Source organism: Bidens hawaiensis, unplaced genomic scaffold (genome assembly GCF_021521415.1).
Source record: "Bidens hawaiensis isolate Kalapana, Puna unplaced genomic scaffold, B.hawaiensis_p1.1 tig00001575_1, whole genome shotgun sequence".
Taxonomy (NCBI): Eukaryota; Viridiplantae; Streptophyta; class Magnoliopsida; order Asterales; family Asteraceae; genus Bidens; species Bidens hawaiensis.
In genome coordinates this window covers 1,151,907-1,164,827 of record NW_027491088.1, presented here as the reverse complement: position 1 = coordinate 1,164,827, position 12,921 = coordinate 1,151,907, and the positions used below count along the sequence as shown (strand labels likewise).

The window sequence follows — 12,921 nt, the reverse complement described above, 5'->3', positions numbered from 1 at the left end:
ACAAAGTGTACCAAACATATCGAGATTTTTACTTTGTTCAAGAAGAATGGTGATAGGTTATACACTTATACATGCATTCATGTTCTTTCAAGCTCGTAATACACTAACACCTTCATCTAATCATTTTGCAAAGACAACGAAAACGAGTAAGCCAAAGCTAAAATACTAGGCTCTTACCACATCTTAATATTATAAACTGTATTGAGGGACAATCTAAAACGATGTTAAAATTACGCCATAAAACACACCACTACATTGCTTAAAAAATCCATCCAAAAAATCATCAGCAGAACATTAACTCAATCATAATAATCCGAAGAACATGTTTTATTTTCTCTAAAATTTCATATAATAACTATTCATGATTTAAATTTTGAACCCATAATCTATCACCAACATTATTGTCATTAATGCAAATAAAAGAAAAGAAAAAGAGTGCAAGGAATGAATATAACAATGTAAATGGAAGCCTAATAATAATAATACTGAAATCTCAGGTGTGTTAGTGAGGTCTAACAAGCCTAAAGCCTTCATTCATCATTTACATTCAAACTCATTCACCAAACCCATTTCAAGATCCATCCATCCATCCAAAACTCATTCATGGTTTCTCATAAAATTTGCACAAATAAAGATACCCCTTTCAAGATCAATCCATCGACACATCTGTCACATTCGGGTTCACATTACTCGGCCCAGAAGATACCGGATTTTGTGGGGCAGCAGCTTCAAAAGTAAACCCGGTTGGCAGAGGAATATCTGCACGAGCAAAAATAGAGGTGGCGGCGGTAGGAGTGGTGTTGAAAGCTGGGAAGGCGGTTGGCAGTGGCATGGTGGTTGAGTTTGTAAACCCGAAGCTGAACGGGGCTCCACCACCTGAGATAGACGGCAGAGCACCGCCACTGGCCGCCATACCTGCCTGAAGGTTCTGTGCATACTCTTGTAGTTGTTGCATAATGTCTACAAAAAGATTCATGACATGTAATTGCTGTAAAGACTTACAAAGTACGAATATATCTTTTATTATTAATATTATTATTATTTATTATTATTATCATTATTATTATATACCTGGATTTAAGTCAACAGGCGGTCTGCGTTCTTTGACCCATTGGTAACTCTGGTCAAAAGTCCACCTTCGGCTCTTCATTAGATATGCCATGACCACAGCTGGTGACCTGTTAAAAATACACAAACACGATTCTTATAAAAAAAACCCAACATATGTGCAAATATAAATATAAAAATAGAATAAAACATAACAGCAAAACAATTTCAGTTTCACCAAGAATTCACCTGTTTTTTCCTGACATGCAGTGAACAAGAACTCGAGCTTTATCCTTTTCACATTGCTCTGTAAAACAAGTTTGATACCAAATTTTAGTATACTCGAAAAACATTTTAAATGATAATATCAACAAATATACAAAGTTCTATATTATATATGGTAGTTATAGCACTGGCTTGTGCAATGGTAAGTCCTCTGCATAAGCACAATGTATAGAAGTACATGCATTCAAAGTAAATCACATTCAGAGATTATGCAACAGTATAAATTAATTATCACTTGCTACTTTTCATGACAGATAAGGGAAAAAAGAATATGTATAATATGTATATGTATGGGGGCGTGTTCAATACAGAACCATTTTAAATAGAGTATTGTGGGATCTGCATAATTACTTGTAAGTGCTGCTTCAAAGATATAGTGAGAGAGAGAAAAAGGAAAAAGAGGTGGTTATGCATTACATAACGGCCTTATGCATCGCTGTTTAAACCATAGGCACAATGTTTCTCGCAGTTCTCTACTTAAATTAGTTCTGTATTGAACGACCCTTTATACACATATATATAAACATGCAGGGGAAAGATCTACGCAGTACACTAAATATTGCGAGAATAAGCTTCTTAAAACTTTTTTAAAATAGAAGAAAGTGCTTGAAATAAAATGTTTATTCGTCTCTCCTGTAATTTGAAAAAAAATATATGAACACGTTCCGTTTATTTATACAACCTACACATGTGTAAGTCATGTGTAAGTTATATTACCTACACATAACCTATATATTTGTAGGTAAATGGTTAAACCAATTAAAACATATGAAGTCAGTCAGATGGTTTTTTATGTACATAAACATAGACATTTGTGTGGAAAAAGTACCAAGTTAAAAAATATGAACTATTGATTTAAAATTAAACAATTTAGGTTACTTTGTTAAAACAAACAAATAACAATATAACAGGACCACACATTTAAAAATACGAGGATACTGATAACAAATTATAAGATTTCTATGGAATTTTAACAGAAAACCTGTTTAAAACCAGATCTCCATGGAGTTTATATATCTAATTATTTTCAGCAGTCAGACCTCTGCATCTATAAGCAACCTTGAGAATACAACGAGACCGAACAATTTTAAAAATATGAAACTCTTTTCACTCTATTAAATCCATATGTTGACGATTATATTATATAATCTCTACATCTTATCATATAACTAATCAAAAAATTTGGTCTCTTGAACATAGTAAAACAAACTAACAACCATAATCTTGTAAAATTGTAACATGTATACATACCTAGATACTCGACTGCATTATCGAACGCTAGAGTCGGGCTATCGGGAAGGCAGTGATAAGTAAATGAGTTCTTGTAGAGATTCTGACACGCTGCAACAGTCTGCAAATACATAATATAACCACTCACTATTTCAGATCTTTATTACAATACATAGGACCACAAATCAGCAATAAATGTCACACGTAGTAATCGGCCAACAGTTTAAAGTCAATACATCAAAAAAGATGCTGTCAGTCATACAATCAAAGCCCCGTGTACAACCAAAAAACTTTTCATTACTTGTTTGTTCACTTGTTGAACATAAAACATCAATTTTATAATCTATAAACACACCAATTAACAAGCATGATCTTCATTCAAATGAAATATCATCACTGTCAGATATAAAGGGCTTTGCTGAACGTACACTTTCCTATTAATACTAATGAATTCACGACGATTTCAAGAAAACCTATGACCACTAAATATCTAAATGCTATATCTTGCCACAACTTATATTATTAATCTGTGTACATGTTCAAGTAAGCATTAACACCTATTAGTTCTACTTCGGGCAAGATCGCGCCTAAACTTAGCAACCATTTAGCAACCATAACTAACTTTATAACGTCGAATATCGTAACAAGTTAATCGAAGTTCATACCTCAAAAACTTACAATAATGGCCAACAAATATACTTCAAATCATATCCAATTCAACTAACAACTTAATTAATAATAATAATAACACCACTTAATGCCACATCAAATTCATTCAATAATAATAAGAATAATAATAATAATAACTGACATTAAGAATGCGAGTGATCCCAAGAGTCTTAAGAAGCTCAGAGCGAGAGGCGTTGTCGTAGCTGCCAAGATACAAAAACTCCGGCAATATCTCCGACGGAAAGGCGCTGAGTTGAACTGCCAATGATTTCTCAAGTCCGAGGGGCATACGGTGGCCGCAGACACCACAAACTTCACCCTCTTCGTATTTGTGGTAGTGCCCACAAATCCCACATGGGTTTTCTCTCTCACGCTTCCTCATCGATGGAACTTATGTGTAGATCAAAACCCAGAGTTGGATTTGAGCGAATTGAACTGGGTATGTGATGAATATTATTATTATATGGTGGTTTGAGAGATGGGCTTGGCAGACGTGAGTTAAAGTAAAAATTCAATTGGGAAGATATTTGTTGAATTTTGGAATGAAATCAATCAGGGTTTATATATATTTGTTTGATTTTATTGTTTTGGATTTCCTAACGCCTAAAGTCAAAATATAATCAGCTACTTTTACTTTTGGACAAAAGTTTTTATGAAACTTTTACAATTTTCGTTACTAAAAAACTTGTTTTTTTTTTACTTTTGGGCAAAAGTTGAAAAAGTCGTAAAGTTGTGACTTTTGAAACTTTTACAATTTTCATTAGTAAAAATCTAGTTTTCTTCGATCAACTTTTCAATATCAAACACCTTATAACTATCTTTTACTTTTTTCAAAAGTTAAAAAGGCAAAAGTAGTCTTTAGAAAGGAATCTCAAACACCCCCTTATAATAACTTTTATAAGCATACAAAAATATAGGAGCCCGACCCGAATACTTGAGACGGGTGGGTCTTGAGATAGTAGGTCTAGTATGTGATTAGTTTTTTTTTTTTTTTGATGGGGGGTAGGGGGTTGAAGACGAGTGGGAATTAGGTGTTACTGATACCCGTTGGTTATCAATCTCGTTTCCCTTAATATATTAATATTTTGTATAACTTTTATAAGTGTAATTGAATATTTTATATTTTAAGTTAGTTATTAAGTGAATATAAGATGAGATTCGGAGATATCTCGGTGAGTAATTTTTAAACACGTAATATTATAAAAACCGGCGTACTTGCGAATGTGATGGGTGTTAAGTAATGGATACTTAACGTGTGTAAGATATAGTTTTCTAACCGGGGATGAGACTGGTTAACCCAGTGTTTGGCACATTGGCATTCCTGTAATCATTTTTTTCTATTTTGCTAATCTTTATGTAAACAAACTATAAGCTCCACTCGCCGTTTCTTTATGTTTGTGCTCTTTTGTTCATCGACTAAAAGTTTATGTTCTTAAAAAGAAAACGCATTTTTTACGAAGAAAATTTCAGTTAAATAAAGTGATCAGAAAACCCTTGTTCGGTGGATCCGCAATGCAATTTTCTCCCAAGTTACAACTATTGAGTTATTGGAAGAAAAAAAATATGTAAATAGAACAAGCTGCATAAATAGGTGTCATAAAGAAACAAACCAATTGGTCTATTTTAAAAGTATGTGCCAAGATGGACTTGACCATGGCCCAAATTGAGTAATTGACACTTTGATGGGAATGTAACACTAGCCTTGGATGTGGATGTTTGGATGAGGTTAGATAGGGTCTCCTCGCTTTAACAACATTTGTCATCAATTCATTCATTTATATGAATATGACTACTTTTTCACCTTTTCTTCTATCTTGTTATTCTTTTTTATCATGTATTTTGTCTTTGTACAAGTTATCATAACATTTGTATATGGTCTATAAGGACCTTGAGATGAGGATCTTGTTTTATGTTAATCATGGTTGCTAGGGGTACATCATTAGTGTATATATGATATATTTTATCTCTTTCCACTAAAAACTCTTTGATAAGTAATAAGTTGCACACAATGAACACGACAAATAAGGTTTTGTATTCTATTTTAGAATCTATGTGAAGTTGAAGAAATAGCACGAGTCGGTTAATTATGATGTTTTCATTTTTTATATATTGGGACGGAGGTGTAGTGTGGTAATTGCTATGTTTTGTCATTTTTATTTTGGTAACAAGTTATTTATGATGTTACGTGATACTTAAAACAAATTATTGTGTTTTTGTTTTCTATTTTTTTGAAAGGAGTCGTATAAGCATGACGTGATTAGTTTTATTATAAGTTGCGTCATTATATGTTTCAAAAAATGAATATAACATTAGTGCACTAATATGTTTTATTCATAATTAAAATTCAAAGAAGATGGGAAGAAAACATTTATGTACGTACTTTTTCACATGTGTTTTTTATATTTTTATTGTTTACTCTAATTATTTTATTCACTAGAGTTGACACAATCATATTCATTGTTATATGTTTATGTATATGGAAATCTGTTTATGTATGTAGTCTGGTGCTTCATTACAAAACTTATTTTCTTGTTGTAAGTTATTCAAAAATCTCAATATTTTCTTGTCTTTTTTCTAATTAAAGTTTATTCTTGCGCTATTACACATTGTTGCATTTGACATGTATTGAAACATCGTTATTTCTCAAAACATGACATGTGATATTTTTCTCTTTGTTAAATAGTAGTCTTTCCACAAGTTTTTTTACCACATATTTTTCTTCATTTCGCTCACTCTCTTTTTTGTTTCACGCATTTTCTATCAAAGGTTGAGATGACAGTTCCAATAGGATCACCGTCTTCATCATCAACATCGTTCAAGAAACAATCGAGAGAATGGATTAAGAAACAAATAATCTTCTTGTTGACAATTTCAATTATGAGATTTGCTTGTTACCAACTTGATGAACTTGTCAATGCTATCAGCCTATCATGCACTAAATTGCTCAATAGAGTTTAAATCTTAATTTCTTGGATTATACATAGTTTGATTATGTTCTATTGTTGTAACATAATTGTTTTCTCTTTTATCATATTAATAAAAAAAATATAAGCAACTTAAAATAAGATGGTATTTGATAATTCACTAAACTTTTATAGTTTACTGCATTTTATTAATACTAATTAAAAATAACAAGAATTTACTGCATGATTAAACCTAAAAGTAGATAACCGAACTCCAATATTTTAAGAAAAAAACATTCAGATTTAAAATCATAACACTCAACCTGTTCATCTTTAACTAACAATGTTACAAATTCAAAATTACAGAAACAGAGACATCTCAGGAGCAGGAATGAAGGACATAATGCCTTCACCAAACACTTCAAACAACGAAAGCACAACCTGTCCTGAATTCAGATCATCTTTCCAAACCTGCTTAAGATGTGCAGGTGTTCTCGATCCATACCTGCTGCTATCTTTCCGGCCTTGTCCATTATTATTTTCATCATCTTTATCTTCAACCTCATCATCATCCGTTTGCATTTGAGCCGACGAAGTTTCAGCCTCCGGTTCACCAACAACATTAGCACCAGTTTCACCTACTGTTATGGCAGTATTGTTAGATGATGAAGCCACCGGCCCATCAATGACCATTTTCTTTGGAGAAGACTGTTGTTCCAACTCTTCTGTATCCGCCTTTCGTTTATCTATAAAAAAAATATATTAATATTTGTTAAAATTATTGTTTTTTGTTAACTAATGTCTATGATAGCTTACGTGTTTCACTTGAACCAATGACCCGTGTATTGGTCTTCCAATAAGAACTGGCGGGAGGTGAAGGTAATATTGGAAAAAGCTTCAACAGATCATACACGGATCTACCTGCAGCACCCTGCAAAAAAAAGTAAACAGATTATATGGCCATATATAGGGTTGCAAACGAACAGATTTTGACTCGCTTAAAACTTGAATCGAGCGAAACTGACCAACAATGCACCATATAATCGCCAAGCTTCGTGTCTTGTCATTTCCGTTTTTTGATTCTGAAGTATATCTTGAAGAAACGCTAAATAAGCTTCAAGATTTGGCAAAAGAACAAGGCGAACCTACAAAAAAAGAGTTGAAAAATATATCAAATCAAGTTTGTTTGTAACTCTGTATATGTAGCAAACACTGTAAATTTTTTTTACCACATGAGAACCAAGAGCTGCTAGTCCTTGAATAGCACCATAATGTTGATTCAACGTCCGTTTACAGTCCAAAAACGTATGAATCAACGTTCTAGTCAAACGTGACTGCATACTACTGTAATTATGCCCAAACCTGAATAAGATATTACAAAATTTACTATCTAAAGCATGTCATCAACATGAACATTGACCAGATAATAAAATTAATTCTAAAAAGTCTGACCTTTTGCATATAGAGGCAACAAGTTTAGCAGTAAAGTCTCTAAGCTCCCAATGATTATCAGCACGAGTTCCTAACCGTTTTGCAATAACACATGTTAGGACAGCTGGCATCACTTGGTGCAACTGCATGATCATGAAACATGTTAGCAATGTTCATAAAATACTATTAATTAACAAGTCAATTATTGACTTACATAAGGTTCAACATGTATGTGTGGATTCTGGAGAAGACTCCAAACGAGGCGCATTGATGCAAAAAGCAGCTTAAAATCAGTTATACCACGAGAAACCTGAAAAAAAGTAGATATGTAAAATGATAAAGAATGGGCATAACCCGTGCGTTGCAACGAGATATTAAAATTCGTAAGGCCTGTTTCGATGACATGCACACCACTATTCAACCCACCGAAAAAACACGCGTAGATAAAAAATGAGCACATAGAAACGGCAAATCCCAAATTTATTAAAAATCATATTTTTAAGGCTGTAAATGAAAAGGTAAAAAAAAAACAGGAGGCAACTTTGACGGCGTTTACGTTTGAGCTTCAATGCCTTGTACATTATCGTGAAAACTCAGTTTTGAATAAAATTTTTATGAAAACGTAGATAATAGATAAAAATAAACACATCACAATGGCGTATTCCGAGTTTTATAGAATATTATATTATAGAAGTTATAAGAGAAAAACAAAATATGTTTGAAAGTAAGTATAATATAAAAATAATAATAGCTTTTAGGAGTTGTATTATGTAATTTGGAAACTTGAGCATGTTTACCATTACTAAGGTATCACGTTTATCATGTAACATTTCTGCGAATGAATATACATGGATAAACAATGTATTCAATTAACTACTTCAATAAATGAAAAAAACAAAGTTACCAATAGTTTAATATATGGGCCAAGACTGGTGGTTGAATCAATTTAAGGGGCATATAAACCGACGTGATAAAAATGAATTTAATGGGTGCAAAGACAAGGTGGGGCTGAGAAAATTTTGAAAAAGTAATTAAAGCAAATTTAATAAAACCACTGTTCATAACGCGTTGCTAAATGTATATATATACTATTAGCGTAGCCTTTAATTTTGTTTCATGGAAGTTTACCTCATCTTCAACAAAGCATGTGAAATACGGAACTAAAGGATGCAGTCCAGAATCCGTGGCCAAACTGACTAGTGCTTCTTTAAACAGAACAGAATCGGGCATGCTTATTACCAGCTCAGTAATTTTTGTAAAGTATAACTGCAGTAACAAAATGAAATTTCAAAATGATAAAAAAGAATATACATACATACACACACATACACATATACATATACCTGAAGTTCTCTGGATAAGACATGTTTTACAGGCAATCTAATATCAACAGGCAGCTCCTCACTCTTCTGCTCAGTGTTTTTGGTCTCAGGTAAAGTATGAATAACTGCAGATGATCCATATAATCTCCAAATGTCAGCTCTGTGACAGAGAACCCATATAGAAAACATAAACTTTGAATTTGAGTTTTGTACAGAAGTTTTAAAAAACAGTTTTTAACTACATTGAACAAGGGAGGGTTTTAAGATATCAAACCTTCAACAGGGGCGTTTTCAGGAATAGCAGGTTGTACACCTTCAATGGCAAGCCAGTGACAGAAAAGTGAAGTGTCTAGTGGTGCTTTTGGCAATGGGGCTTCAATAACCTTATGTTAGAAAAATAAACATAAGTTTAGGTTATTCTATAATTTTAATTACAGAAAATCACATGTTGAATGTTTTTTAGTTCTTACGTCTTTGAAATCCACATCCTTGTCCTCGATGTAAAATAAATCATTGTGTCCAATGGCTCTTTTGAACTTTAAAGGATCTCCAGATGCAAATCCATAGATTGGCTGAGCTGACAATAATATTGGTTAAATTTAGAAGAAAACATGTTATTACAACCAGATTTATTGTATTTTTGACATTATTTCTAGAATATCATTTGAAGTTAAAAAGAAAGCTGGTGATTTACCTCAACGTTTCTCATGCTAAGTGCACTGTCCACATCATCTGTAGTCAATGTGGTCCTTTTTGAATGATGCATGCATTTGATCCCTTCCTGCAGTTTTAACATTTCATATATTATTACTATATTAAGTTTTTAAAAAACATGTGATGGCGACTGTGATTATAATCTGTAAGAAAACAAACGTATACTATATCACCTGTATTATTTCACGCATACGATACTCTACATCAGGATCGAGAGCCAACGCAGCATCTGGAGACAAATTATTTATGCCGATGCTCTGTGCTATGACCTCAACTGTCTCTTTTGGTACAATGCTCATTTTCTCCTTTTTTTTTAATATGGCGATATCACAGGGGAGATCAGACTCTAGGGCATTCTGCAAAATTAAATGAAACACTTTCGATTATGGGTTTGTATGTGCAGAAATATAGTATTACTATAATATCTGGCCCTTGAAGAGTCTAAGCAATAAAAAAGCAAAACCACACAGAAATCATAACAGTTGTCAAGCTGTTAAATCAACCTCAAAGAAGAAATGTAGCATATGGATGGAACAGAAACAGACTGGAATTTAGACTTATAGTTAAGCAAAAGAATATGGTTCCTTAGACTGAGTGTTGTAGTGCCGCCAAAGTGGCGTGAAAAAAGGCACGTCAGCAAGGTTAACGCCCACCACCATAACACATTGAACCACATGGGGCATTGCCCCTTCCATTGCCATCTCCTTCACAGGAGCTGCCCAATTTTATTGTTCCTGAAGCCAACTAGATTTAGTCAACTCACCATTTCATTTTTTGTATTTTAAAAAAAGTTCACTCACTCCGCACCACATTTCACCCCACCATAACACACTCTTGTTTGTTAAATCTCAAGGCCCTCTTTGCCAAGGTGGCACCTACGTGTTGTGACACCCCCCCCCCCCCCTCCCACAACGCCTAGTCTTAACTTTATTAAGAGAAAGACAGCATTTGCAAATATATGTGTGAAATATCCTACTTTACGAGCTCTTGTTAGCTAAAACAGTTCACTGAGGTTATAGGGTACTCCCATAATACTGTCTGATGATCTTGATAAAAGAAAGGAAACATTATATGTAGGTATATGCTAGCGACACACAGCCCTTTATATCTTCTTGTTAGGCTAGACTGTCCTTCTAAAGCGTTCTAATTTGAAAGTTTTATACAGAAACATTTGACTAACTTTATTAACAATATTGCTCTAAATTTTAATAAAACCCATGTAGGGTAGTTAAGCAACTTCCTATGTGTTACTTAGGGATGCTTAATGCCTTAATCAGCTACCTACAAGTTTCCTGCTTTGCTTTATTAGCAACTAATCAAAGTGAGAAAAAATCAAATTTAAAAAGCATGATTAGTATTTCAAAAGCAATAATGGATGCTTATGCTAAATGCTAACACTATCATGAGCACATAAACATCCCTTTTGCTAAAACCTGGTTTCTATTTAAAAAACTTCTGTTGTAGTAAATCTTCACCGGACTAAAAAGGCAAAATATTGTAAAACTTAATGATACTTCTAACCTTAAAAGAAATGTTGAAAGAAACAGGTTTGTGATGTCAAGAGTAGGTAACAATGTTTCACTAATACCCATATAATCGGTTTAATCTTATGAACATTTCAGGTCGAAAAACTCGCTAGAAGCGTCTTGGGGGGGGGGGGGGGGATGGCGACGGTCCCCGGCCCAATCACCCCAATAGGCCTAAAAAAATTATATATATTTATTTAATATATAGGTATTGTTTTTGAAAAAAAATGCATTTTTAGTGCTTAAACTTTCAAACCAACTACCCAATTCATTTAAGCTAATTTTTATATAAAAAATTTTTGCACAACCAAAACCATAACCCAATAAGCCATTTAGAAATTTAACTGTTTAAACCCAATAATTAAATAAACCCTTTTCCTTAAGGCCCAAATTTTGTACCTTCGGACGGAATTTTTTTAACGATTCTCGGGGACAGCCCTGAGATTCGTTCAAATAATACTGTAATGGCACTTTAGAAAAGTCATTTCTTTGTAGTTATAATAGGACATGGTTAACAAGCAAAGCCAATTTGAGTTTAAAAGCATCTTCTTTTGAGTTAATAATATGCTAAACCACCATACTTCCATACCCTGTTCGGTTTAAATTCAACCAATACACCATCAATTTTAAGTAAATAACCTAGAGAGCTTACAGATTTGATTCGGGTAACGTTTAAATTAGCTACACATAATTACAGGACTCGAATTCAGTGAGGGCATTTTATCAAACACTTGGTGTGCATAATAACAAAAACAGCTCAAATTGTACCCTTTACGCACATAACGAAACACAATAACAAATCTGTATAGAAGCAATTGATTTCCCTAACAAGAAGCAGCAGATCTTATATGCGAATTAACAAGAACAGCCAATCTAGGGTTTTATTGAGGTTGTAAATTGTAATAATAACCCGTAAGCCGAAACTATCAAGCTATACGCAAACTGAGACAGCAGCAAGTTCGATTGCTTACCTATTAACCGCTTCCGGAGACTTAACGGTGACGGCCGTCGTCGGTGGATTACGGTGGTTCCGGTCGAAAGGTACCGAGCGTGTGATCGAGGTTGAATATATATATAGCCCAAGTATTGGTGAATTACAATTCAACCCTCAACAAACCTGATTAGTTGCGGCGACATAATTTGATCGGTGTCAGTTAAGTTTGTTATGATATGGTTACTAAATCCAAATAATAAATTTGTAAATGCACAAAATTGTTGCAGCACACGTACGACTTGTTACAGTCGTACGATCGGTATGTGTTAACTTTGTTACCGTGCCGACGCTAAATCCAAAAAATAAATTTGTAAACGCCCATTTTTATAAAAAACTTCAACAAAAAGAACAAAATAATCAGAATTCTCAAATTTTGCAATCTAAATCAAAGTTTCATGCATTTAAAGATAATGATTTTAGTATGTTATACACATTTACTAATAGTAATATATAGTTCATTACATGTTGATGCATTTAACGTATAATTTCATATAAAATATTTTGTACATTAGAAACCATTATAAAAAAGGGGTAATGATAAATTTTTTTATAGTAATAGATTTACCTTTTTAAATAGTTCAAAAGAAAATAAAACAAAATAAAACGTAACGATAGGTAACCTTGTTGTCATCAGATACATGAAAGTAGATGAAACGATAAGTGTTACAAATTTACATTTAATGATGATGATTTTAGATTGTTGGACACGTTATACAGCATACGTCAAGTCCAATACACGTTACACAATACGTTTGACACTGTTTTCATTTAAAGTATTTTGTTCAAATAATATAGCACAA

General features: G+C 33.2%; 2 protein-coding genes across 2 annotated transcripts; both read right to left on the bottom strand.

Moving 5' to 3' along the window:
- Positions 1-460: 460 nt before the first annotated feature.
- LOC143585422 (protein-tyrosine-phosphatase IBR5-like) lies at positions 461-3,751 on the bottom strand. The gene is made up of 5 exons (XM_077067215.1): positions 3,374-3,751; positions 2,584-2,683; positions 1,297-1,354; positions 1,072-1,178; positions 461-960 (listed from the first exon to the last, which is right to left on the bottom strand). The coding sequence occupies exons 1-5, from the start codon at positions 3,611-3,613 to the stop codon at positions 650-652; spliced, it is 816 nt and encodes a 271-aa protein (XP_076923330.1). The 5' UTR covers positions 3,614-3,751; the 3' UTR covers positions 461-649.
- Positions 3,752-6,425: 2,674 nt separating this feature from the next.
- Positions 6,426-12,191, bottom strand: LOC143587400 (transcription initiation factor TFIID subunit 6-like). Its single transcript, XM_077068704.1, has 13 exons — positions 12,099-12,191; positions 9,775-9,957; positions 9,582-9,668; positions 9,358-9,459; positions 9,162-9,270; positions 8,909-9,012; positions 8,694-8,831; positions 7,780-7,875; positions 7,587-7,708; positions 7,364-7,496; positions 7,160-7,279; positions 6,951-7,065; positions 6,426-6,880 (listed from the first exon to the last, which is right to left on the bottom strand). Exons 2-13 carry the CDS (start codon positions 9,898-9,900, stop codon positions 6,495-6,497), a joined length of 1,638 nt encoding a protein of 545 aa, XP_076924819.1. The 5' UTR covers positions 9,901-9,957; positions 12,099-12,191; the 3' UTR covers positions 6,426-6,494.
- Positions 12,192-12,921: the final 730 nt, after the last annotated feature.